At 45.9% G+C, this 27,864-nt stretch overlaps 1 protein-coding gene across 1 annotated transcript in view; it reads right to left on the bottom strand.

Annotated features, from left to right (window-relative positions):
- MUC16 (mucin 16, cell surface associated) overlaps window positions 1–27,864 on the bottom strand; it is a 179,502-nt gene that overhangs the window by 14,656 nt on the left and 136,982 nt on the right. The window contains exons 50-65 of the mRNA XM_006877563.1: window positions 22,592–22,716; window positions 22,420–22,487; window positions 21,865–22,037; window positions 21,176–21,238; window positions 17,370–17,494; window positions 17,208–17,275; window positions 16,645–16,817; window positions 15,439–15,465; window positions 11,386–11,510; window positions 11,241–11,308; window positions 7,131–7,303; window positions 5,374–5,409; window positions 4,060–4,125; window positions 2,624–2,748; window positions 2,135–2,202; window positions 1,817–1,989 (exon numbers count right to left, since the gene is read on the bottom strand). Coding sequence (XP_006877625.1) covers window positions 1,817–1,989; window positions 2,135–2,202; window positions 2,624–2,748; window positions 4,060–4,125; window positions 5,374–5,409; window positions 7,131–7,303; window positions 11,241–11,308; window positions 11,386–11,510; window positions 15,439–15,465; window positions 16,645–16,817; window positions 17,208–17,275; window positions 17,370–17,494; window positions 21,176–21,238; window positions 21,865–22,037; window positions 22,420–22,487; window positions 22,592–22,716 — 1,656 coding nt within the window. The remainder of the gene's footprint in view (window positions 1–1,816; window positions 1,990–2,134; window positions 2,203–2,623; window positions 2,749–4,059; window positions 4,126–5,373; window positions 5,410–7,130; window positions 7,304–11,240; window positions 11,309–11,385; window positions 11,511–15,438; window positions 15,466–16,644; window positions 16,818–17,207; window positions 17,276–17,369; window positions 17,495–21,175; window positions 21,239–21,864; window positions 22,038–22,419; window positions 22,488–22,591; window positions 22,717–27,864) is intronic.

Genomic DNA, 27,864 nt, shown 5'->3' with positions numbered 1-27,864 from the left:
CTCTCATGGCTCGGAGGCTTCTAACAATATGGCCCTAAGGCCGAGGGGATGGATATTCTTTTATCTTCTTGTTTTCCTTGAAAACTCTTATTCGTGCTTCAGTTGCCCAATGAGATGGCGCACCTTGAAAGCAGGGACCTGTCTATCTTGGTCACTGTCACGTCCCAGCGCCTAGCACAATGCTAGAAACACACACACAACCTTCCAGGAAGCCCTCCTCAATCCAATCGTCCACGAAAGTCCCATGTTGTTAGCTGCTATCAAGTTGACCCCCCAATACATGACAACCCTGTGCACAATGGGATTGGACCATTGTGATCCACAGGTGATCCTCAGAAGTAGAGCGCCAGGTCTTTCTTCTTTGTCCAGAAATTCTGCTGAACCCTGTTTGCCACCACAGCAACACGCAGGCTCCACTGACAGACAGGTAGTGGAGGAACACAAAGTGCACTGACTGAAAACTGAACCCAGGTCTCCCACACAGAAGGCAGGAAATGTACCATGGAGCACGCTCTTTGAGTTATGGTGTGGCACTGTAGGATAAGCACTGGACTTCAATCCCACCAGCCACTCCTTGGAAACCCTATAAAGGGTTGCTATGAGACGGAACCAACTTGGCAGCACTTAACAACAACAGCAACAACACCCTGTTAATACGAGCATCACTGATTTTACTGTGCTCTTTAGTAATCCTTGGTCCACTCAACTGAGTTTTTCAGAGACAAGAACTGTTACCTTCTATTTCCAGCATAGGGCTTGGGCCCGAGCGGTCACTTGTATATGTTAGTTGAATGAATGAAGATGAGCTGCAGCAGTACTCCACACGTCCAGGGCTGAGAGCATCACTTTTTACTTGTTCACACGTTCATTCAGTCATTCATTCAGTACTACGATCTGTGCCGCCATATTGAGAACTGAGGTTATGGTGGCCTGCCAGACAGACCCTTGTGACCTAGAGCTCGCAGTGTAAGGAGCCATCAGATAACTAAACCAGTGGTTCAGTGACATGTGGGAAGTGCTGAGTCCATGTAGGAATGGTGGAGCCATGTACAACACGGTTTCTTCCCCTCAGCGCCACTCACATTTGGAATACGTGATTCTTAAAGGACACATAAAACACATAATCTGTATTTTTTATCTGGCAACCCAACTTCTGAGGTTTGGGGGGATATAAGTGTCAAGTGTCAACTGAAGAGATGGAGTGGGATTCTCACACTCAGTATCTCTCTCTCTTGACCAGCTAGATGGGCATAATCAAGACCCACTGTGCCCTGATCTCTGTTGGGTCTGCTCAACTTTCAAGGTGGCTCTCATGCTACATAAGGGACCCCCCTGTGTACTAAGATGAGGGCTCCTGTGAGTTGAAAGTGGCAGAGCTGGGGTTGCCCATGTCTGGTGAATACCGGAGGTTGGAGATGGTGAAGTTGAGTGTGAAAGATGTTGCTCAGCATCCCTGACCTCTACCCACCAGATGCCAGTAGCACTCTCCCCCAGTTGTGAAAACTACTGCTATCTCCAGCCATTGGTCAGCATCTTATGAGGTACAGAATTCCCAGCAGGTAAGGACCACTGATATGGAGAGGAAGCCATGACCCTATATCAGGATATGCCATGGGTCAAGCTTTTTTGGTTTTTAATTAGAATTTGTTGTATTAACTTGGTCAAAGGATGCTATGCCATTTACCTGAAAGAACGAGATCCTTTTTATGGTTGGAGTGACCACCCCCCAATCAAGCTGACATTTTGGAGAGGAAAGTCGATAGAACCAGGGCCAGCAATGGTCACTGTGCGTCCCAAGCTTAGCATGACTGCTCACCGTTGACAGAGAGGCTGTCCTTATCCAGGGTGTAGAGACCCACTTGGGTGATGCCTTGGGTCAACTGGCTTAGCTCCCAGTACAATCGCTCTCTGTCCAGGCTGTAGCCCTCAGGAGCCGGGTGGTAGGAGCAGATGGCGTCCACTCTAGTTGCTGTCCTGTCCTTCTCAGGCCTGGGGGGTTGGGGAGATATTGGGATCCTAGGGTGAGGTCCTGAGACTTCTGGGGGGAGAATCAGGGGAAGGGAGCAAGTGGGAGGAGTGGGCAAACTGAGAAAGGGGTGGTCACTACAGGAAAACGGGCAGGAGGAAGTCTCACCTGAGGGAGATTAGTCTACAACCCAAGTAGACGGGGCCCAGGCTGCTCTTCTGGAACAAGGGTGTGAGCTGGAGAAGAGAGAGGAAGGTGAGCAGGCGGCATTGTGGTCCGGGGAGCGGCTGGTAGTATTGTCAGTTGCCATTGAGTTGGGTCTGGACTCCTGGTAACTCCATATTCAACAGAAAGCAATGCTGTGCACCTCCAGCATCGTTGTAGACTGAACTGTTACGATCCGTTGGGTTTCCACTGACTGCTTTTTTACAAGTTAATCACCAGGTCTTTCCTCCCAGACTGCTTTGTCTGGAAGCTTCTCTGAAACCTGCTCAGCATTGTGGGAACACGAAGGCCTCCTCGGACAGAGGTGGTGGCTGTGCACCAGGTGCAGTGGCCGGAATTTGCACCTGGAGGGTGGGAGTTCCACCACTAAAACCACCCACCACTGCCCTCCAGAGTTGGTCCCTTTAGGAAGTGCTGTAACCTGAAACTCACCAGGTGCTGCAGAATCTTCTCAGTGGAGTTGAATGTGGCAGAGCTGGGGTCGCCCATGTCTGGTGAATACCGGAGGTTGGAGATGGTGAAATTGAGCGTGAAGAACTCCTGGGTGTGCCCAGTAGCTGGAAGAAGGACATGTGAGAGGCTACCATCCCGGAGAGCTGGTATTATAAGCTGTTGTCGCCTCTCCCAGTCGCATACCGCCACTCAGCCCTAGGGTTGCCTCAGTCAGAACCTGCCTAGCTCTCCAGTTCTTCCCTTGCCTTCACTCTAAGTAACAATTCCACTTGACGAATGTTTCTCACTTAGGCCTTATCGTCTCTGGCTTGGACCAGCAGCCGCAGTAGGACTCACTAGGTTTCCTGTCTGAAGGGACATCCTTCTGAAATGAAAGTGTCACCTGGGCCATACTTGCTCTCATACCATCCATTGGTCTAGCTCCCTACAGATTTCAGTGTTGAGTTCAAGTTTCTTGTCCTGGCCTTCAAGGCCCTTCCCAACGTGGCCCCTACTAAGGCTCAGTCTTTGCATGCAAATCAAATTCCTCTCAATGTTTCCCGTATACCATATTGTTTCAGGACATTGAGCTGGTGAGCATGGATCCCTGACAAGACCATTCTTTTAGCAGTATTTGTTTAGATCACTCCTTGTTGTTGTTGTTGTTAAGTGCCTTTGGTTCTACCTCATAATGACCCTGCATAAGGTCAACAAAAGGAACTCTGGTAGTGCAGTGGTTATGAATCGGGCTGTGAACCTCAGGGTCACCAGTTCAAAACTACCAGCTGTTCCGCAGGAGAAAGATGAGGCTTTCTGCTCCCGTAAAGATTTACAGCCTTGGAAACCCTGTGCAGGGTCACTATGAGTCGGAACTGACTCCATGGCACACAACAACAACAACAACAACAAGGTTAACCAGGAGTCCTGGTGTGGTGCTGTGGGCTAATGTGTCAGACTGCAAAGTCGTTTGAACTGCAAGGTCGCTGGTTCAAGCTCACCAGCTGCTCCTTGGAAATCCTATACAGGGTCGCTATGGGTCAGAATTGACTCGACAGCACTTAACACCACCACCAACAAAGTTTCCATGGAGCTGGTTGGTGAGTTTAAACTGCTGACCTCCTACTGGCCTTTAAAGACCCAGTTGTAGTACAGGTGAAACTTACTCTACAAGTTCCCATGCAAATGATGCCAGGTGCCTCTCCCCAAAACAGCCCCCCCCCCCAATATGTGATAATAACGTTTCTTTCACAAGAATGGGAGCTCCTTGTGTCTCTCTCACAAGGCATTGTACTGAATTGCTGCTCTCATCTCTGATCAGAATAATCACCCTGACTTGATGCTTTCACACCTTGGCTTTCTGAACCCCTGCCTGAGCCTGGTAGAGGTATGTGACTAGGGATCTTCCCTCAGAGTGGAAGGCGGATGACGTCAGATACCTGTGGTGGCTTCTGTCTGCACAGTTGTTGACGGAGGAGGCAGGGCTGTGGTGGCCAGCTCAGGAGCTATGGAAAAGCATCAACAGTGAGGAAAGGAGCCCCCCACAGAGAGTTGGGGCTCACCTGGGCTCAACCATTCGGAGGGGAACTATAAATGAGAATGAGGACACCACTGACCGGCTATGAGGGAAGGCTGGCGAAAGCAGGCAGATGGATTAATCCCAGGAAGCAAGAGGAGGAGGTGGTGAACAAAGAGAACAGATGGATGGAGAGAAAAACTGAGAGACAGATGGGATACATGGATGGTCCAAGAAGAAACAGATGAATGGAGGGTCAGAAAGAATAGAAACAAGGAAGAAACGGAGGAAAAGAAGCCTAGAAGGACAGATGGGTGGATGAGAGGCTAGAAGAATGGATAGGTGGGAAGACAGATGATTGGGGCACTTGATGAGTGAATGGATAAAACTGGCCAAAGTCACTTGCACAGCAGCCAGAGTTTGCAAAGTGACACTGAACCCTCCAAATGGACTCTTATTAGCAGGAGGCGGAGACTACAAGGTCATCATCTGACCTCAGCGCCTTGCCTACAGACACTTACCCAAACATTTGCCTCCAACCCGGGGCGGGTGGGATGGAAAATTCTGAATGTTGATACCATGGTTGTAGGTTCAGAAGAGGTCAGGGGCCCAGTCTTGTTCCTCTCACTGAGCCTTGGTCTCCCTCAGGAGGCCTACCTGAATTTGGGGCTGTTAGGAGGACAACCTGCCTCACTCACCCTCTTCAGTAATCTTGGACCCAGAACATTCCCTGATCATGAAAGCTGGGAACTGAGTCTCTCTCTGCCTGTTGTGTTTCTTCTCCTTCTCAGGAAACTTCATGCCCTGTTCTGGGGACGCAGTACTCTCCCTGTTTGTGCATGCACATGCAGTATATGGCACCTGTCCACCCCCACTTCTATGCATGTTCCTGGAGGTAAGGGAACAAGGTTCCTCATTCGTGGTTTAGATGGAACATCAGCCCTGTATGACTTCAGGGAGTGACTACTGGTCATGGGATACTGGGGTTGTCATGGAAACTGAGCTTGCTTTGCCTCGTCCCCATGTGAATAAAGAATTTGTTCCACTCAATTGCCCATGTATAAGTTACGCTTTTGCTGGCAACCCCGGACCTCAGATGTTGTTGGCTCAACAGTTCTGTGTTGTGAGTTGGTACAGTAAACATGATGATAAGGGCAAACTCCCTTTGTGATTCTGGACAGAAACTTGGTCCAGGGCCCCCCAATCCAACATGGGCCCTGGATGCAAGGATACGTACTTGTGGGAGGTTCAGCGGGACCAAGTTCATTATAACCTGGAAGCAAAACAACAGACATGAAGGGAGATGGTGAAACAGTCCCGGATGCATCCTTGCCTTTGTCCATGTGGGTCCCCTGATGGATGTCTGTCCCTCTGTGTACCTGGGAAGCATCTCAGCACCTCTTACAAGTGAGATGAAATGTCACCCACTTTATTAAGGTTTTCTTGATCCCTCAGTTACAACAACCCTTGGCTTTAGGCATTCGGGTGCTAATCAAAAGGCTGGCAGTTTGCACTCACCATTTGTTTCAAAGGAGAAAGACGTGCATGACAGTCTGTTCTGTCTACTTGATTCTATAGGGTGACTAAGAGTTGGAATGAACTCGGTAGCATCAGTTTACGAGCTCTGGTGGCACATTGGTCAAAGTGCTTGGCCGCTAACTGAAAGGTTGATCGTTTGAACCCACAAGGCACTTTATAGAAGAAAGAGGTGGCAATCCGCTCCTCTCAAGAATGCTGTTGCTGTTAAGTCGGTTCAGACTCATAGCGACTCGGGATAGGGTTTCCAAGGAGCGCCTGGTGAGTTTGAACCACCAACGTCGTGGTTCAAATCGACCTTGTGGTCTAGTGCTTATCTTCCAGTGCCAATTAAAGATGTGCCAGTTAGCTCCTGTAAAGATTTCTACAGTCTTAGAAACCCAATGGGACAGTTCTACTCTGACAGGTAACTATGCATCAGAAGTGACTAGACAGCAGTGCGGTTTGGGTCCTTATTAAAGGCCACATCCTCCTTGCTCACTGAAGGGGCAACAGTGAGAGAGCCAGGCACTGTCCCCAGATTGGGGATGGAGTATGAGGGAGGAAAGTTAGCTTAGCACCCTCACCATGGCAACCCTGAGCTTCCTAGAACCCAGATGGGAACCATCTACTCTAATGCTGATACCCAGCATGCCTGCAGTGTAGATACCCTAGATGTTCAAAATGCCTGCCTGCCTTCCAGGTACAGGGGCCCATTCGGGGTAGATGCTCATAGGAGGCAAGGAGGGGAGACAGGTGGGAATGAATTCCTTTCCCTGGGCCTCCCCTCAGAAAATTCTTTTGTGAGTTAATCATCAAGGCTTTGGATTCTGACATCTGAGGTTCATGCCCAGCTCACCACTCTCAAGCTACATGTACTTGGTCAAATTACTTAATCTACCCGAGCCGCAGTTTTTCCATCTGTAAAATGTGATTATTGGCAGACTTGCAGAATGTGCCCTTTGGTGGTTTAAATGATTATATATGCCTGACTGTTAAAAAAAAAAAGCTAAAGTGAATAGAGAAGAATATTGTTAACTGATGGCACATGAAGGGGATTATAATTATTGCAATGAAACAAAGTATATGATTTGTTGAATGTAAAACTGATGCTCTGCCCTGTCAACTTTCACTCACTTCACAATAAAAACTTGAAAAAAAAAAAAAAGTGATTATTTAAAGATTAGGCTTGTAGGTGGAGATCTGGCGTAGCACTGTAGGATAAGAATGGGACTACAAGGTCGGTGGTCCAAAGCCACCATCTGCTCCTTGGAAACCTTATTCGGGGTCGCTGAGTGGGGACCAACTTGACAGCATTTACAACAGCAATAGCCTTGCAGGTAGCTTTGGGAGCTTAGTAGTGGAGTCAGGATTCATATTTGAATTTGTTCCAAGACTTTCCCTGGAGAGTCAGTAAACTGAGACCCTCCTGGGATGGGAGAGGGCAGGCCCAGGGAGGTAAGGAGAAGAGCCACTCACCATTGAGGTAGAGGCTGTCCTTGTCCAGTGAGTAGGGGCCCAGCCGGGTGATACCACGGGTCTGCCAGCTCAGGTCATAGAATAACTGCTTTGCATGCAGGCCTGGACCACTGGGAGGCTGCCGGTAGGTGCAGAGAGCATCCACCCTTGTCCAGGAACTGTCTTTCTCAGACCTGGGGAGGGAGGTGCTTCTAAGGACATGAAGGAGAAGCTGGTTTTGGGGATGACAGCTACCTATGGCCCCTGCATACTTCACCCGCCGAACCTTGAGCTTCACTGACCATCTCCACCTGACTATATTCTCTTAAATCAGCGCTTTTGCATGAGCAGTTACTACTGTCTGGAAGATGCTGCTTACCTGGGTAACTCCCCAGTCATTTTTCATGTCTCAACGTTGATGCTTTCTTCTTCAAGGACCCTCCCAGGTTGGGCCACGGGCCTCCTCTAGGACCCCTAGTTCCCTGTGCTTCCCCATCAGTCCTGGTTGTTGTGCTGTTAATTTGTTAAATGCTGTAGAGTCAGTTGGTTCCAACCCAATTACTTGCTGTCAAATCAGCTCTGACTCATGGTGACTTTATGTCCAACAGAAGAACATGCTGCCCAATCCTGGGCCATCTTCATGGTCACTGGTAGGTTTGAATCCATTGTTGTGGCTTTTGTGTCAACCCATCTCATTGAGGATTTTCTTTGGTCTTTACTAGCCATTGGTCTTTCTTGATGATATGTCCAAAGTAAGTAACATGAAGTCTCAACCCCCTCGCTCCTAAGCAGCATCCTGTTGTATTTCTTCTAACACACATCTGTTCACAGTCTAACAGTATAGTCAGTATGCTTTACCAACACCACAATCCAAATGCATCGATAACTTGCCTGGCTTCTTTTTTCATTGACCGGCTTTCACATACATATGAGGCAGCTGAAAACATCATGGCTTGGGTCAAGTGTAGCTTATTCATCACCATCATCTTTGCTCTCAGAATTCTGAAGAAGTCCTTTGCAGCAGATTTGCCCAATGAAATATGTCATTTGTTTCTTAGTTGTTACTTCCATGGTCATTGACTGTTGATAGCCCTGGTTGCCCTTTATGTAATCATATATATATATATATATCCATGTTCCCTCCAGATTGTCACCTCGAAAGGGCAAGGGACTGAGCCAGTTGTTATGTTAAAACTCCAGCATCTAGCACAGTGCTTGCTTCATATTACAAGTTTTCCAAGACCCTATTTGCTGTAGAACCAGCAGAGATCTCAAAGATCATCTCCCTCTGTTTCCTTCACTTCTTCTCTGCTCTAGCCACACTGGCCTCATTGCTGTTCACTAAACATGCCAAGCTTGTTCTCACTCCATGACCACCCCCTGCCTTTAATTGTGACTTGAGTGAACAGACCATCAGTTTTACGTTCAACAAAGCATATGTTTAATCTCAATGACTGCAACTCCCCCAATGTAACCTCACTTATCCAATTTCCTCCCTGTGGTTCTTTCCCTGAGTTCCATTAGTCCTTCTTTCCTAACCTTTCTAAACTTGACCTTAGGTAAGTACTGCCCTTTTGCTCTCAAGTAGTTGACCATTGAATGGTGTGTATACCTCACTAGTGTTGTTGTCTCCACTATATAACTACTGCTTGGCTGAAAACTGAGCCACAGGAGTGAGTTCAATTCCAGACTTGCAGGGTGACCAAGGGTCAGTGTGAGGGTTCCATCAGTCTCTATCTGACTGGTAAGCCTAGTCTTTTTATGATTTTAAGTACGGTTCCACATTTTCTCCCACTCTATTAAGGATTTTCTAATGTGATTCCTTTCGGAGCATTGGGTAGTGATGGCGGGGCACCATCTAGTACTTCTGGTCTCAAGGTAATGGAGACTGATGTTCATGTGGTGCATTAGTCCACTGGAATAATTTTTTCCAAGCATCTTCAATTTTCATCACTCTTCTTTCTTTCAGATAGAGACCAACAATTGCACCTTTGATGGCCTCTCATGACCGTTTAAAATCTCAGTCACTACTCACCAAAGTAGCGTGTAGAACATTGTCACTGGTGGATTACTACCTCATGACCTTTGCTCATGCTCCTCCCTCTGCCTTGGGCAGCTTTCTTTTGTTGTTGTTGTTTATTTTTTTAAAAAGTCTTTGTTGTAAATTGAGTGATAGTTTACAAAGGAGAACATCAGCTTTACATTCATCCTATTGATTTTGTTTTATTGCAATGATTACAATCCCCTCCATGCATCATCATTCAACAGCATTTGTTTCATTCCCTGCATTATCTTTTATTGTCATTGTTGCTTTTTTTGATGTACACCAAAGCACTCAGGAACATACAACCATTCAAACAACCAAAGGGTATACCCTGCAAGCCTGCCCCCCAACAGCTCCTCTCTCTCCTTGAGTCCAGAGTCCTCAGTTGCTCCATCTCTCCATATCATCGTCTCTGCCTCCATCTCTGGCATCACTGCTTCTCTGGATAGGGTCCCGCACTCTCCTCTTCTCCCTTTATGGTCCCAGGGTCCTCCACTCCTGGACTGCAAGATCAACCACTCCCCTCCTTTTGTTACAAAATGTCTACCTTTACATTTGCAACACTCACAATCAGTCCTGATGGCAATTATTCACTATTGAACCACAAGACTCTTATATCTGACATATGAGAGGCAAAGTCTAGCCATCTTGGCCTCCTAGGAGCACTCTGACTGCACTTCTTCCAACACAGATCTGTTAGTTCTTTTGGCAGCCCATGGCACTTTCAATATTCTCTTCCAACACCATAACTCAAATGCATCAATTCTTATACAGTCTTCCTTATTCACGGTCCAGCTTTCACATGCACGTGAGGTTAGTTAAAATACCATGGCTTGTGTTAGGCGCACCTTAGTCCTCAAGCTGACATCTTTGCTCTTCAACACTTTAAAAAGATCTTGGGCAGCAGATTTGCCTAATGCAATACATTGTTTGATTTCTTGAGTGCTGCTTCCATGTGTGTTGATGGTTGATTAAAGAAAAATGAAGTCTTTGACAACTTCAGTCTTTTCTCTATTGATATGAATGTTGTTTATTGATCCATTGGTGAGGATTTTGTTTCCTTTACATTGAGATGCAATCCATACCCACTAGGGACTGAAAAACAAACCCAAAATCCTTTGTTGTCAAGTCAGTTACAACCCACGAGAATTCCGTGTGTGCTGCATGTGGTTTTCTTGGCTATAATCTTCACGGAAGTAGATCACCAGGCCTTTCTTCAGCAGTACTGCTGGGTGGGTTCAAGCTGCCAACTTTTTAGAGTGGATTATGAGCTGGTCTGCTAACTGCAAGGTCAGCAGTTCAAATCTACCACTCACTCTATGGGAGAAAGATGAGGCTTTCTCCTCCTGTAAAGATCTGCAACCTCAGAAACCTTATACAGGGTTGTTATGAATCAGAACCGACTCGGCACACCACCACCACCACCACACCACCATCACCACTGGAACACAGACGATTTGCGCCATCTAGGGACTGTGCCAATGGAACACAAGCTGGCCCAGAGATGGGAGAGTAAAAATGAATGCAGATGTCTAGGAGTGGAGGACCCTAGGACCATCAAGGAAGAAGAGTGGAGTGTGGGACCCTATCCAGAGAAGCAGCGATGCCAGAGATGGAGGCAGAGACAATGACATGGAGAGATGGAGTGGCTGGGGACTCTAGACTCATGGAAGGAGAGGGGCTATGTGCTGATAGCTGGGGGGCTGGTGTGCAGGGTCTACCCTTTGGTTGTTTGAATGGTTATATATTCCTGAGTGTTTTGGTGTACATCCAAAAACAGAAAAAACAAAAACACAGAAACAGAGGGATTGGAAGCCAATGCTGTTGAATGATGATGCATGGAGGGGATTGAAATCATGGGAATGAAATGAAATATGATAGGATGAGTGTAAAGCTGATGTCCTCCCATGTAAACTATCACTCAATTCACAATAAAAACTAAAAAAAAAAAAAGAATGCAAAAGAGGACACTTCATAGAGAGAGTCCACAGCCAGTCCTGGTGACTTCCTGGTGGTCAGAGGTCAGAATCCCAAATAACTCAGTGGTGGAGAGAGGAAGAGACATGTAAGAATGACAGGGATCTCACCTTAGTTCTGTGACCCGGCAGCCCGTATACCGGGCACCCAGGATGCTTCTCTGGAACAATGGGCTGAGCTGGAAGAGCAAGAAAGAGTCAGTGTTAGTCCAACACCACGAGCAAGAGTGCTGGGCTGGGAAGGCAGGCCTCTTACCAAGTGTTGCATGAGGGTATCGGTGATATTGAATTTGAGGGAGCCAGTGCGGCCCATGTCGGCTGAGTAGCGCAGGTTGTTGATGGTGAAGTTCAGGGTGAATAGCTTCTCCGTGACTTCCCCAGCTGTGGTAGGGGAGAGAGACAAGGCTCAGGGAGGGGCCTGCCAGGCCACCATGTCCTCCTCCAGATCAGCCTGAGGCCATTAGGTGATGGTGGAGACAACTCCAGCGGGGAATCAAGAAAAACTAAACCTGCTTCGGTGGGCTCCATGCGTGTCAGAGTAGAACTGTTTTTAATGGCTACTTTTTTAGAGGTAGTTTGTCAGACCCCTCTTTCAAGACACCACTGGTAGATTCAAACCCTCAACCTTGTGGTTAGCAGCCAAGTGCACCAACCATTTAACTCCAGCAGGAAATCAGGGGAGGGGAGCAGGGTAGAGAAAGGAGAGGATGATGCTTAAGGATTTGGGGCATCGAGATGATCCCTTTTTACCCGGGTGTAGGTGGGGGGTACTCAGTGAAAACACTGATCATTTTGTTCTTTCCAAGAAGGCAAGGCTCAATCCCGGCACACTGATGTGGAACCAGATATCCTCAACATTTTCACTCAGTCTCTCTGCGCCCATCTCTGTCTGTGTCTCTTTCTGTGTCTCTGTGTCTTTCTGTCTCTCACTCCCCTGCATTTACAGTCAGGCATAACAATCTTCTACTAGTCCTGGTATGGTGCTGTAGGATAAGCACTGGACTGCTAACCTCAAGGCTGCAGTATAAACCTACCAGTAGCCACTTTCGGAAGCCATACACAGGGATGTTATGACGTTATGGCACATAACAACAACAGCACACATTCGTTAGTAATGACACTGACAACAACAGGCACATAACAACAACAGCACACATTTGTTAGTAATGACACTGACAACAACTGCAGCAGGAAAACCTTAACATCCACACCAAACTCTCTGCACTTCAACGCTTAGAGCAGTACCAGGTACAGAGTGAAGCGTTATGTGTGTTTTATGCACAATAAGTTAGCGAGCACATTGGAAGTATATTTTTTACATGGATATACACAGAAGCTGAGTACTAGAAGTATCCGCGTCGAACAAAGCCCAGCAATGGTTGCCTGTCCAGGGTCACAGGACTGGAGGCAGGGTGCATCTGAGTTTGGACCCAGATTTGCCAACCCCAGGGACCTCAGAGCTGTGTAGCTGGCACACTACACAATAGTGGAGTGACTATGCAGAGCCCATAGGGGTAGCAAAAGTGAAACATGCTGCAGGGGAGACCAGATCCATCTAACTTGATCTAGAAGAGATACTGGGGTCAGGGTTAAATGTTTAAGAAAAACTCAACCCCTGCCCACCTCCTCTCCCTCCCTCCTTCCTCTTTTCTTTCTTTCATTCAGTTCTCCTTCCAGGCATCTTTTTGTCTGTCTTTCCTTCACTCCTTTCACCCTTTCTTCCTTCTTTGGATCTTTCTTTTCTTCCATCTATCAGTCTTTCCTTCTGTTTGTGCTTCTTCCCATCCCTTCCTATTCCTCTCATCCATCTCTCTTTCCTTCCTTCTTCCCATCATTCCTTCCTTATTTCCACTCTTCCTTCCATGTACCCTCTTGTCCATCCTTCCAACCCTCTTTTCTTCTTTCTTTCTTCCTTCCAGTTTCTCTTCCATGCACCCACCTATCTTAGCCACTGGTTTTTCTTCTTCCAGAAGCTCTTCAACTATCTCCTCTGTGGACTTGTGTGATTGTTCCTGTTCCAGAATACCAATAATTCTTATATTATTTCTCTTCATGTTATCCAACATGAATCTTAGGCCTTCTTCAGATTTTTTTTGTCCTTTTTTGTGTTTGCTCTTCTATTTTAGTACTGTTTAGCTCACTAGTTCTGGCTTCTGTCTCTTCAGTTCTACTCCTTTGCCCTTTCAGTGTATTGTCCATTTCTGATATTCTATTATTAATCATTTGGACCTCTTAATCTTTCTTCTTTCTTCCTCTTTTCTGCCTTCCTTCCTTCTATCCACCATCTATCTTTCCCTTCTTTCTTCTTTCAGCCATCCACCCCTTTTTTTTTCTTTCTCTCCCTTCATTCTTTCTTCCATTCATTTCCCCCTCATTTCAGCCACCCACAGATCCATAGTTCCTTCCTTCCCCACATAATGTTGCAGGCACTGTTAGGATGGCTGGAGAGACAGTGATAAACAAAACATATGTTCTCATGGAGCTGGTATTGGGTGATTTTCCCCTATCACTTGGCAAGTGATTATTGTTATCACACCTCAGAGGGCCCGACTTCTGCTGTGGTGTGAGAGAGCAATGGAGGATAAGATGTAAGAGACTAAGGAGGCTTTGACAGGGCTGAGACAAAACACAGTCCTAATTCAAGGGCCATCAATTCTTGACAATGAACATGGTGATCATCACAGGGCTTTCTAAGAATGCAAAGGGAGTGTGACCCTTGAACATCACTGCAAGAGTGTTAAGTGCTGGTGAATTGGTTCCATCTCATAGCGACCCTGTACAGGGTTTTCAAGGAGTGGCTGGTGGGTTGGAACTGCAGAACTTGTGGCATTGTAAGATAAGCATAGGACTGCTAACTACAAGGTCAGTGGTTCAAACCTACCAACCACTCCTTGAGAACCCTGTACGGGATTGCAATGAGTTGGAACTGACTCGATGAAACTTAACAACAACAACCGAAGAAGCATATTCCCCAAACTGGCATGCCTTTTAGAGAATTAGACAACGAGTTGGACTGTATGAAATTCTGGTTCTGTTATTTATTTGCAATGTGGCCTTAGAAGGAGACTTAGTCTTTCTGAACCTGAGTTTTCTCATCTGTTAAATGGAGCTAAATCACGTGGTTAAGGTGAGGATTAAAAAGTTAGTGTTTGTAACTCTCCTAACATGGTGTCTGGAAGGTCATTGGTTTCAATAAATGTTAGCTGAAAACTCAACCACAGGTGGAAAAGTAATATTAAGAAAGTCTCACAACAACAAACAGAGGTATGAATAGAAGGCTATCAATGTTCATTTCAGCAATATTCATAATAGCTAGACACTTGTTGTTAAGTGCCATTGAATCGGTTCCAACTCAGAGCGATCCTGTACAAGGTTTGGTGAGCTTGAATCACCAACCATATGGTTTGAACCATCTTTGCAGTTCAACACATTTACCCACAGCTCCACATCAGGACTCTACAGCTAAACCCTGGAAATACCCTAGTTGTCCATCAATTAGCTAAACACTGGAAACACCCTGTCTATCATTTACAATGGATCATGCAGTAATAAAAAGAAATAAAGTATACAACATGGATGAACCTGGCAAACATTATGCTAAGCAAAATAAGTTAGTCACACAAGGATAAATATTATCTGGTCCCACTCATATGGAGTCCTGGTATGGTGGTGGTGTAGGATAAACACTGGACTGCTAACCTCAAGGTCAAATCCATCAGCCACTCCTTGGAAACCCTAGACAAGGGTACTAGGAGTACAACAGCATTCATATGAAATAGACAAATATATAGACTCCAAAGCTTAATAGTGGTTACTAGGAGTGAGAGGGAGGAGAGGAAGGAGAGCTATTGCTTAGGGGCACTGAGTTTCTGATAATAATGGTGAACTAACTTGGAAAGGATCCTGGTTCTGGTTGCCCAACTTAATGAATGCAATCAAGGTCACTGAACTGTACACGTGAACATTGTTGAACTGACCAATGTTGTCTATTGTTTTACTACAATAAGAAAAAAAAACCCAACATGAAAGATGAAAAGACAAAGAAAGATGAAAAGTAATAGGATAAGAACAGAGAATAGCTGGGCAAGTTTCTAGGATTAAAATTAAAACCACGTGAGGGCCGCATTACATCTGTGTCTAAACCCTCTTCACCCTGGACCAGGAATCTCCTCAAGAAGCCAGGAGAAGGAGGTGACTTTTTAGAGGAATTCCCAGATATTTCCTTCACTAAGTGTAGGAAGCAAAGGAGAACCAGATTTCCTATCAAAGTGGGGACAGGACCCAGGAAATCAGTGTTACGAATACTCACTGGTGGCTGAGGCGTCATAGGTGTAACCTGCAGAGAGAAAAGACCAAGAGATTCGGGAATAGATCAGGGATAAGAATCACCTCAATATTCATTGTAGCACTATTACTAAGAGCCAGGATAAATGTCATCAACAGATGAATAGATAAACAAAATGTGGTGTGAATGCATAAAGGAATGCATGAATGCATGGGCGGAAGTGCTGAGGCAAGGGTAAGTCAAAAGCAATTCCTACAAAATCACCGAAACCTTTATTAAATAAAAACATTTAAATATGAAGGTGCTGTTTCTCACCCTAACCCTACATCTATGTCTATACACTTCTGAAGGTGAACTTTCCATCTCGCAATCCTTCCCTGAAGATTTCTGAGCTCTTGGATGGACATAAAAACAGAAGTTTGGGCACCCTTGAGGGACTCAAATCATGCTCCTTTGAAATGTTCGTTGAGTTTGGGGAACAAAAAGAAATCTCAAGGGGCAAGATTGTAGGGTGGATGGGATAAGGTTTCCCAACAAAATTCTTACGGGAACAGCCCTTGCTACTCTTGAAGAATGACCAATGCAGCTTTTAATTTTCTTAAAACTTCTTCCTAATAACCTCCCACGAAAACTCTATCAAGACGACTTCTTTGGAATCCCCCAAAATAGTCACCATAGCATACTGAGCTGATCTCTCTGCTTTGAATTTAACTGACCCAGCAAATCCCCTCAGGAGCCATGTTTTGATTGTTTTTTTTTTTTTTTTTTTTTTTTAGGGAACTCTAATGAAACTCAGAGAACTGGTCTATAGCCATTCACTGAAGGCAGAGACATTTTTAAACACTTAAAAAAAATCTGCATGTATGAACTGGAACTATTATAGTAATACTTTTTGACTTAAGCGTACACCTGTTACACCATGGATGAACCTTGAAAACTTCAAAGGCTAAAGGAAAGAGAGTATTAGGAACTTCTTCAAGAGAAGCAGAGGGAGGAAACAATGGCGGCAAGGTCAGGAAAGAGGTATCCAGTGTACGAGAATGCAGTGATGTGACCCAGTCCTTAACCCCATTAGGGCTTTGATTCACCACAGTGAATATGAAACCAGACTCAGGACGGGGGGAAAGGCAGACTAATGCTCACTCTGAGGAGATTGAGGCCTTCCTCACAGCTTTGGAAACACAAGACATCAACCAGGAGACAGACCCCAGCTGTGGCATAGCACCTTACCATTGACATAAAGACTGTTCCGATCTAGACTGTAGTAGTCCAGTCGATTGACGCCATGGGTCAACTGGCTCAGCTCCCAGTAGAGCTGCTCTCTGTCTAACCCAAGACCCTCGGGGTCAGAGTAGTAGGTGCAGACTGCATCCACTCCAGTGGTGGCTTTGCCCTGCTCAGCCCTGCAGAAAACAGAATGGGGACATACCAAGAAGGAGATGAGAACGTTCCAGGTGTGGAGAGGAAAAGAATGGAAGGGAAGAGTCTGAGGGAGAGATACTGAAGCAACTAACTCTGAATCTGAAAGGGGATCCCCTAGATGTTTCTCACCTGAGAAACATGGTCACTACTGGGACAGTGAGCATGGAGACAGGCTGTCTTCTCCAAGGAGAGTTCCCATGCATAATGCAATACCATCGGCAGGCCATAAACTGTAAACATGGTGCCTTGCCTCTAAAGCTTGAGCTAGTTATCTGGTCATGAAGAGGTCATGAAGTTGACAGTCACAGAAATGGGGTTCTCTGAATGAAGGTCCACCCAACGTGCTGAATTTCTCCATCCAGGGGTCTCACCTGAGTGAGGTCAGTATGCAGCCAGAGTAGAGGGGGCCAATGCTGGTCTTATTGAACAAGGGCCCAAGCTGGTGAACAAAGGGGAGGACATGAGCAGGAGGTGAGTGGCTACATGGGCAGATACAAGGTGGGGCCACCAGGTGGTCACTGTGGGGCCCTCACCAGGCGCTGCAGGATCTTCTCAGTGAAGTTGAACTTGGAGGAGCCTGGGCGTCCCATGTCATCCATGAAGCGCAGGTTGGTGATGGTGAAGTTGAGGGTGAAGGGAATCCGGGCAGGTTCAGCAGCTGCATTGGGGAAGAGAAAGATGTCCACGCTATTATTGTTAAGTGCTGTCGAGTCAGTTCCAACTCATAGTGACCCTGTATAGGGTTTCCAAGGAATGGCTGGTGGGTCTGAACCACTGACTTCACAGTTAGTAGTCCAGCAATATTAACCCACAGCGCCTCACCAGGACTTGAAGACATCCATGGTGGTTGCTGGTGGTCATGTGCCGTGGAGTCGGTTCTGACTCATAGTGACTCTGTACAGGGTTTCTGAGGCTCTAAATCTTTACAGGAGCAGAACACCTCATCTTTCTCCCGCGGAGCAGCTAGTAGTTTTGAACTGCTGACCCTGAGGTTAGCAGCCCGATTCGTAACCACTATGCTACCAGAGCTCCTTGAAGACATCCATAGTAATAGTCACATTTGCCTGGAATCTGGCCATAAGGACTAACAGTAGAGTCAATACAACTACTGGCTCCAGGTTTGAATAAGGGAGCATTCTGGAATTCAGAAGATTTGGGAACCCTGACTCATTCACCAAAAAACACTTAATGACCCCTATTTGGACTTCTGGTGTGGTGTTGTAGGATAAGCACAGGACTGCAAGGTTGGTTTGAACCATAAGATAGGTGGTTCAAACTCACCACTCATTCCTAGGAAACCCTATACAGGGTTGCTATGAGTTGGAACCGACTCAACAGCTCTTAACAACAACAACAATGCATGTATCGACATTCTTATCAACGGAGAAAAGATTGAAGTTGTCAAGGACTTCATTCTTCTTGGATCAACCATCAATACTCATGGAAGCAGCAGTCAAGAAATCAAATGACATATTGCACTGGGCAAATCTGCTGCACAAGACCTTTTTAAAATGTTGAAGAGCAAAGATGTTGGCTTGAGGACTAAGGTGTGCCTGATGCAAGTCATGGTATTTTCAATAACCTCATATGCATGTGAAAGTTGGACAGTGAATAAGGAATATTGTAAAAGAATTGATGCTCTTGAGTTCTGGTGTTGACGGAGAATATTGAAAGTGCCACGGGCTGCCAAAAGAACCAACAGATCTGTGTTGGAAAATGTGCAGCCAGAGTGCTCCTTGGAGGCCAGGATGGCCAAACGTCATCTCTCATATTTTGGACATATTGTCAGGATGGACCAGTCACTGGAGAAGAATATCATGTTTGGTAAGGTGGAGGGTCAGAAAAAAAGAGGAAGACCCCCAATGAGGTGGATTGGCAAAGTGGCAGCATAAATGGGCTCAAGTGTGGCAACAATTGTGAGGTTGGCCCAGGATCAGGCAGTGTTTCGTTCTGTTGTGTATAGGGTCGCTATGAGTTGGTATCAACTTGATGGCACCTAACAACAACAACAAATGACTGCTGTTGTGGTGCTGTCAGATCAGCACTGGACTACGAATCACAAAGCCACCAGCCATTCTTTGGAAACCCTCTACAGGGTCACTATGAGTTGGAACCAACTTGACAGCACTTAGCAACAACGACACATGGGTGGTTAAAGGGGTGCGGGTGTGACGCTCTAGGATAAACACTGGACCCCAATGTCTGTTTGCACAGCAAGGTCAGCGGTTTAAATTCACCAGCCACTCCTTGGAAACCCTATGTAGCATCGCTGTGAGCCAGAACTGACTCGGTGGCACTTAACAACAACGGGCGGTTTACAATGAGGAAGTCCTGGGGTGGCGCTGTGGGTTAATGCGCCAGACTGCAAAGCCATCTGAACTGCAAGGTCAGCGATTCAATCTCACCAGCTGCTCCTCGGAAACCCTATACAGGGTTGCTATGGGTCAGAACCGATTTGATGGCACTTAACAACAACAATAACCCACCTAAAGGTTGACCACTTGAACCCACCCTGGTGATCTGATTCCTTAAATCTTATAGCCAAGAACCCCCCTATGCAGCACTTGTCTACTCTGTAACACTTGGGGTCACTATGAGTCAGAATCCACTTGACGGCAACAGGTTTGACATTTGGTTTTGGATTGGATGCAAAGCTCTGTGAGGTCTCTTTGGGTTCATAGATGAATATGCTATGGATTGAATTGTGTCCCCGCCCCCAAATATGTGTTGGAATCCTAACTTGTATCAACTATGCATGAAATCCAGTCAGTGTGGGAACAGGCTTTTCTTTGTCATGTTAATAAGGTTATATCAATGCAGGGTGTGTTCTAAACCTAATTATTTTTGAATTATTAAAACAACAGATAAGACACAGAAGGACAAGCGTGAACAAGGGAAGACAGATGCCATGTATAGATTCTTAGGGAACCAAAGAATGTTGGGGACAGAAGCAGAAAGAGACAAGAATCTGCACTAAGATCTGACAGAGACAGGACCTTTCCCCAAGGCAGTGCATGTAGCCTCTGAAATGCTGACAACATACATACACTTCTGTTCTCTAAAGCTATTGATTTGTGGCATCTCTGCTATAGCAGCACCAGATTACTAAGTATCATGGATTACTCAGTATCATGGCCAAGAAAGAGACGAGACATTTACATTACAGGAGAAACCAGGAAGCATATGTGTCAAGAAAGTACACAAAACCCATGCAATCAGGAAAGTTTCAAAAAGGAAGCATCGTTTCAGGTTTGGCCAAAAGGCTGGGTAAGAGTTAGGTTAACGGTAACTGATAACTGGAAAAAGTTCTCCAGTCAGGAGGAATCACCTGAGCAAAGGCCTGGTTTTAGGGCCTAAAAACTATACAGAAGAGCTTGAAGTCGTTTCATTGTCACTACATGGATGTGTAGACATGAGCCTGGAAGGTTAGGCATGACTAACAGAACCGAGGTTGAGACCAGGTGGAGGTATTCAAAGATTGTCAAGAAGACTGGAATCACATGGACATACACAGACACTAAGGAGTGCCCATGCTGCAGTGAATTAAACATAGGCCGCTTGAACCCACCAGTCACACTGCAGGAAAAAGATGAGACCCTCTGCTTCCATGAAGATTTACAGCTCTGGAAATCATGCGGAGCAGTTCAAAACTCTCTTACAGGGTGGCTACGAGTCGGAGTTGAATCAATGACGTGAGTTTGGTGCTGGTGTGGCGCTGTGGGCTAATGAGTCAGACTACATAGTCGTTTGAACTGCAAGGTTGGTGGTTCAAGCTTACCAGCTGCTCCTTGAAAACCCTATACAGGGTTGCCACGGGTCCGAATCGACTTGATGGCACTTCACAACAACAACAACAACACAGGTATAATAGTGGCTACTGCAGTCACCCTAGCAAAAGAGGCTGGTGGCCTGACTGAAGGCAGAGTTGAAGCAGACACAGACAAAGAACTTGGGAGATAGTCAGGAGGGAGAAGAGGTAATATTTGTCGATAGATGGATGTAGGAGATGAGGAATTGGTGAGGGGAGGGCTCAAGGTTGGCAGGCCGGCCTCTGCTTTGGTGATGAGTGAAAGAGCAGGCAGTGCAGCATATAACTTTAGGGTGGACATGTTGAGACCAAGTGGCCTCAGTGATGTTTTATCAAGTGGGTGGAAAAGGGGGTCGGGAGTCACGGTGGGGTGTAGATTTGGGCACCAAGATGATAGGTGGTCCATAGAATCCACATAAATGGATACACTCTCTCAGGGAGACTGAGTGAACAATGAAGGAAGAAATGATTTGTGCAAGTAAGAATGGAGAAATGCTTCTGTTATTAATAAGAGCCTGCAGTCTTTCCTACCTGTGGGCTTGGTGGTGAAGGGAGGTACCAGAGAGGATGCTGGGAAGGATGTGGAGGTCACACCTGCTGGAGAAGAAACACCAGGAGTGAAATCCAAGGGGAGTAGCTCTAAGGAACTGGCAGTGGGTGGTGGGGGTGGGGGTGCTAAGTTATGGGAATGTATAGCTCTTTCTACGACCCTCTTAGCCTGGAAACAGAACCCCAAAGGAAGGCAACAAGTCCACATTCTATGTATGTCCTCTGGACCCTTTTCCTTCCTGATGGTAAGTAGTGGGTGGAGAAGTTGGCAGGCCCACCAACTGCTGTTGTTTAGGAGATGTGGAATGGTCCCAGGAACATAAGAAAATTGGAGTCCATAATACTCACTGTTTGTGGCTGATGCCCCGTGGGTATAATCTGCAGACAGGGAAGAAGAGGAAGGGGGAGATTTAATAAGGAGCCAGCTTGTCACAGGAGAGATGGTGGCTGACCCATGACATCTGTGATATCTTACAAGGAAGACAGGCCCCCACCTGGCAGGGATCAAAGGTCACAGAGTCTCCTGTGTAGCCAAGGAGAGACAGAGGCCTTACTCAAAGCTCTCCAACAGGAGAGACCCAGATGGAAGCCTGAGCTTAAGGCAGAGACTTGCCCTAGCAGGACTCGCTCAGCAATAGAGAAGCGGCTCCCACGGCAGCAGAGCCTCTCACCATTGACATAGAGACTGTTATTGTCCAGAATGTAGGGGCCCAATTGTGTAACACCATCAGTCAGCTTGTTCAGCTCCCAATAAAGCCATTCTCTGTCCAGACTGGGGCTCTCAGGGTCAGGGCGATGTGTGCAGATGATGTCCACTCTGGTGGCTTCCCCATCCTTTCTGGGCCTGTGGATGGAGGATGGGGGGTGGATGACAATGAATAGTATACCCCAGATTCTTTAGGGGTAGAATAGGAAGTGGTTGAGATAGGCAAAGAGCAGGCTATGGGGTTAAAGTGAGAGGTTAAGGCACATTTATCTGGAGAGAATCCCTGGGGACAGAATTCAACATCCCAAGGATATCTCAGAGGGGCCAGTCAGTTGGTGAGCTCTCCAGAGTCTGGAGGTGGGAGTGGAGACCAGAAGATGCCTTCACCCTGGAGCAAGCACCTCCTGAATTCCAACTCTCCTGAGGATGCTATATCCAGCAGGGTAAGAAGGAAACCAAACAAATGACTTGGGTCTGGCAACACTTGTACCACAAATAGCTGTACTGTCAGGTGACTCACCTGAGTGAAGTCAGTGTGCAGCCAGAGTAGAGGGGACCAACACTGGTCTTATTGAATAAGGGCCCAAGCTGGTGGGGAAAGAGAAGGGGGTGAGCAGGAGGGACAAGAGCCTGGGTGATTGTGTGGGCAGGTACGAGGTGGGGTCACCAGGTGGTCATCATGGGGCCCTCACCAGGTGCTGCAGGATCCTCTCAGTGACGTTGAACTTGGAGGAGCCTGGGTGTCCCATGTCATCTGTGTAGCGCAGGTTGGTGATGGTGAAGTTGAGGGTGAAGGGAAGCAGGGCAGGTGCAGCAGCTGCATTGGGGAAGGAAGAGAAAGATATCCATTTGGATCAAAGTCATGGCCAAGTTCATGTTTACAAGCACTCATTATTGTTAAGTGCCATTGAGTCGGTTCTGACTCACATTCACATTGCATAGGGTTTCCGAGGAGCATCTGGGGAACTTGAACTGCCAACCTTGTGGCTCAAACCGACCTTGCATTCCAGTGCATTAACCCACAGCACCACTGGCAGTGGACTAAATACATCCTCCTGCTGCAGGAATTGAAAGAGCATTCTGGAATTCACAAGATGGAAACCAGATTCACTCATTCAAGGAACATTTTTTGGAACTCTAATGAGTAAAGGAGCTCTGGTAGCATAGTGGTTATGAATCAGGCTGTGAACCGTAAGGTCAGCAGTTTGAAACTACCAGCTGTTCTGCGGGAGAAAGAGGAGGTGTTCTGCTCCCGTAGAGATCTACAGCCTCGCTATGAGTCGGAACCGACTCTACGGCACATAACAACAACAACAAATGAGTACAGTTGTCTTTGGGTGGTGCAAATGGTTTACGCTGACCTGTTAACCCATTGTCTTGATCTGCTTCCATAAAGAAGAGAGTCAAGAAAACCCTACAGAACATTTTGATAGGGGGTCAAAATGGAAAATTCTATTGTTGTTGTTGTTAGGTGCCATCGAGTCAGTACCGACTCATAGTGACCTTATGCACAGAAGAATGAAACACTGCCCGATCCTGGGCCAACCTCACTATCGTTGCCACGCTTGAGTCCATCAGTGCTGCCACTTGGCCAGTCCATCTCACTGGGGGTCTTGTTCTTTTTCTCTGACCCTCCACCTTACCAAACATGATGTCTTTCTCCAGCGACTGGTCCCTCCTGACAATATGTCCAAAGTATGAGAGATGAAGTCTGGCCACCCTGACCTCCAAGGAGCACTCTGGCTGCACTTCTTCCAACACAGATCTGTTGGTTCTTTTGGCAGCCCATGGCACTTTCAGTATTCTCCTCCAACACCATAACTCAAAAGCATCAATTCTTCTATGGTCTTCCTTATTCCTTGTCCAGCTTTCACATGCATATGAGGTTATTGAAAATACCATGGCTTGGGTCAGGCACACCTTAGACCTCAAGGTGACATCTTTGCTCTTCAACACTTTCAAAAGGTCTTGTGCAGCAGATTTGCCTAATGCAATACGTCGTTTGATTTCTTGACTGCTGCTTCCATGAGTGTTTATGGTTGATCGAAGAAGAATGAAGTCCTTGACAACTTCAATCTTTTCTCCATTGATAAGAATGTTGTTTATTGGTCCAGTGGTGAGGATTTTTGTTTTCTTTACATTGAGATGCAATCCATACTGTAGGTTATGGTCTTTGATCTGAGTTTTCATTTGTTCCAATTATTAATGGATGTTTACAGCTGCTTTTCTTCATTTTGAGTTGTGCCCCATCAGCAAATGAAGGTCCCAAGGGATTTACTCAATTTGTGGCACCACGATCAACTCTATTTTGAGAAGGCAGCTCTTCCCCAGTTGCATTTTGAGTGCCTTCCAACCTGTGGGGCTCATTTTCCAGCACTATATCTGACAGTGTTTCACTGCTATTCATAAGGTTTCCAGTGACTAAATATTCAGAACTAGTCCGATTCTCCTTCTTTCTAGTATGTCTTCATCTGGAAGCTCATCTGAAACTTGTCCACTGTGGGTGACCCTGCTGATATTGAAAATACCTGTGTCATAGCTTCCAGAATCACAGCAACACACAAGCCACCACAGTACAACAAACTGACAGAAGAATGGTGGAATTACGTGTACATATATAGAAAAGAACAAACGTGTGTTGGAAGAAGTGCAGCCAGAGTGCTCCTTGGAAGCCAGGATGGCCAAACTTCATCTCTCATACTTCGGACATATTGTCAGGAGGGACCAGTCGCTGGAGAAGGTATCATGTTTGGTAAGGTGGAGGGTCAGAGAAAAAGAGGAAGACCCCCAGCGAGATGGATTGGCAAAGTGGCAACATCAATGGGCTCAAGCGTGGCAACAATTGTGGGGTTGGCCCAGGACCAGGCAGTGTTTTGTTCTGTTGTACCTAGGGTCGCTATGAGTCAGTACCGACTCAATGGTACCTAACAACAACAAATAAAGGACATGCCACCTCTCTTCTGTCACTCTGCCATATTGTGGGTGGTTTAAAATTAGGAAAGGTGTTTGCCAGGGTTGTATTCTTTCACCATACTTATTCGGTCTGTTTGCTGAGCACATAATCTGAGAAGCTGAATTATATGAAGAAAAATGTGATATCAGGTTTGAAGGAAGATTCATTAACAACCTTTGATAATGCAGATGATACAACGTTGCTTACTGAAAGTGAAGAGAACATAAAATATTTACTGATAAAGATCAAAGACCACAGCCTTTGCTAATGTTTGCAGCTCAATATGAAAAACAAAAACAAAAATCCTCACCACTGGGGCCAATAAACAACATCCATATAAATAGAGGAAAAAAAATTGAAGTTGTCAAAGACTTCATTTTTGCTCAGATCAACCATCAATGCTCATGGAAACATCAGTCAAGTAATCAAACAACATATGGCATTAGGCAAATCTGCTACACAAGACTTCCTTAAAATGAACAAGAGCAAAGATGTCAGTTTGAGGACTACAGTGTACCTGACCCAAGCAATACTACTTTCAATAACCTCATATGCATGTGAAAGTTGGACAGTGAATAAGGAAGACTATAGAAGAATTGATGCATTTGAGTTGTGTTGTAGGAGACAATTAAAAGTACCATCGATTGCCGAAAGAACAAAGCAATGTGTGTTGGAAGGAGTAAAGCCAGAAAGCTCCTTAGAAGCCAGGATGACCAGATTTCGTCTCTCATATATCAGGAGGGGCCAGTCCCTGGTGTAGGGCATCATGCTTGGGAAAGTGGACAGTCAGTGAGATGGGCTGGCACAGTGGCAGTGACAATGAGCTCAAATGTACTGATTGTGTAGTTAGTTCAGGAGCAGGCAGTATTTAGTTTTTTTCTGTGCATAAGATCACTATGAGTTGGTATGTACACACAATGGAATACTTGTTGTTGTGGTTGTCAGGTGCCATCGAGTCAGAACCGACTCATAGCGACCCCATGCACAGCAGAAGGAAACAATGTCCGATCCTGGGCCAACCTCACTATCGCTGCCACACTTGATGCCATCAATGATGCCACCTGGCCGATCCATCTTGTTGGGGGTCTTCCTATTTTTCTCTAACCCTCCATCTTACCCAGCATGACATCTTTCTCCAGCGATTGTTCCCTCCTGACAATATGTCCAAAGTATGAGAGATGAAGCTTAGCCATCTTGGCCTCCAAGGAGCACTCTGGTTGTACTTCTTCCAAAACAGATCTATTGGTTCTTTTGGCAGTCCATGGCACCTTTAGTATTCTCCTTAACGTTAAAGAATAGTAATGAATCTGTGAAATCCCTGGAGTACGTTAAGCTATGTGAAATCAGCCAATCACAAAAGGACAAATATTGTATGAGAACACTACCGTCAAAAGTCAAGAAAAGGTTTTCACACTAAAAGGAAGATTCTTTCATGGTTACCAGGGGTGGGAAGATGTGGACAGTAAAATCATTGGCTAAAGGGTAGACTTGTGTTAACTTGGGTGATGGGGAAGGCAGGAGGAGGACAGAGACTGATGAAGGCAACAGAGATAAATACCATTATGTGCATAATCCTGCAATAGCAGTGATCTATGGGTAGCCACATGGATAGACATGAAGACTAAGTGGGTGTGGGAAGGAGAGTACACCCATGAATATGTAACATTTGACAGAGAATGCTAATATGTGGGCATTTACCTTTGATGAAAACAGATCCATGAATGTGGAAGACCATACAGTTATGAAAACTTCTTAGACATTACAAAACACCTTGAGAGAGTGACTGGCTGAGTTTGGGGGCTCAGGACCACAGGGTCCAGGCACAACTGACAAAACATAATCCACAAAGATAATGCTGTACCTCCTACTCTGGTGAGAAGTGCCTGGGATCGTAAAAGCGCAGGAGCATCCATCTAAGATGCAACTATTGCTCTCTCCCTGTCCGGAGGAAAGAAGCGGGATGAAAATTCAAGTTGCTTGGAAACAACAAGTCCAATGGACTAAAAAGCCCACGTGAACATCAGTCTCCGTGATGCTGAGACCAGAAAAGCTAGATGGTGTCTGTCTACCGCAACCAAGTGCTCAAAAAGGGATCAAATTAGGTCTGAGATAGAGTGGCGAAAATAGGAAACTAAATTCAAAATTAAGAAAAAAAGACAAAGCTTCCAGGTCAGATAGAGACTGGTGGAACCCGAGACTGACCTTCATCATCCTTTAGGTCTGGGACTGAACGCAGACCTGTAGCACAAGTTTCAGCCAAGTAGTGGGTTAATGCACCAGACTGCAAAGCAGTTTGAACTGCAAGGTCGGTGGCTTAAGCTCACCAGCTGCTCCTCGGAAACCCTATACAGGGTCGCTATGGGTTGGAACCGACTCGGTGGCACTTCACAACAACAACAATAAAGATGATATATAGGCATATAGGAGGGACAGCAACACCACAGAATGGCCAACCATTAGAGATCAAAAGTGCAGAATTTACCAAAAGACAAAATTCAGAAGGGTTGGAGAAGGAGGAGAAACGGACCCAAGAAACACAGGGAAGATGTGGGATAGGTGGTGTTATACTGTTGTTGTTGTTGTCGTTGTTAAGGACCATAAAGTAGGTTCTGACTTCCAGCTCATAGTGATGTTATACTGTTGTTGTTGTTGTTAAGGACCATCACGTACGTTCTGACTTCCCGCTCATAGTGATGTTCTACTGTTGTTGTTGTTGTCGTTAAGGACCATAAAGCAGGTTCTGACTTCCCACTCATAGTGATGTTCTACTGTTGTTGTTGTTAAGGACCATCAAGTAGGTTCTGACTTCCCACTCATAGTGATGTTCTACTGTTGTTGTTGTTAAGGACCATCAAGTAGGTTCTGAATTCCCACTCATAGTGATGTTATACTGTTGTTGTTAAGGACCATCAAGTAGGTTCTGACTTCCCGCTCATAGTGATGTTATACTGTTGTTGTTAAGGACCATCACGTACGTTCTGACTTCCCGCTCATAGTGATGTTATACTGTTG

Source organism: Chrysochloris asiatica, unplaced genomic scaffold, assembly GCF_000296735.1.
Source record: "Chrysochloris asiatica unplaced genomic scaffold, ChrAsi1.0 scaffold00530, whole genome shotgun sequence".
NCBI classification, from domain to species: Eukaryota; Metazoa; Chordata; class Mammalia; order Afrosoricida; family Chrysochloridae; genus Chrysochloris; species Chrysochloris asiatica.
Note: the sequence above shows the minus strand (reverse complement) of the source record. Positions and strands in the feature narration are given on the sequence as shown.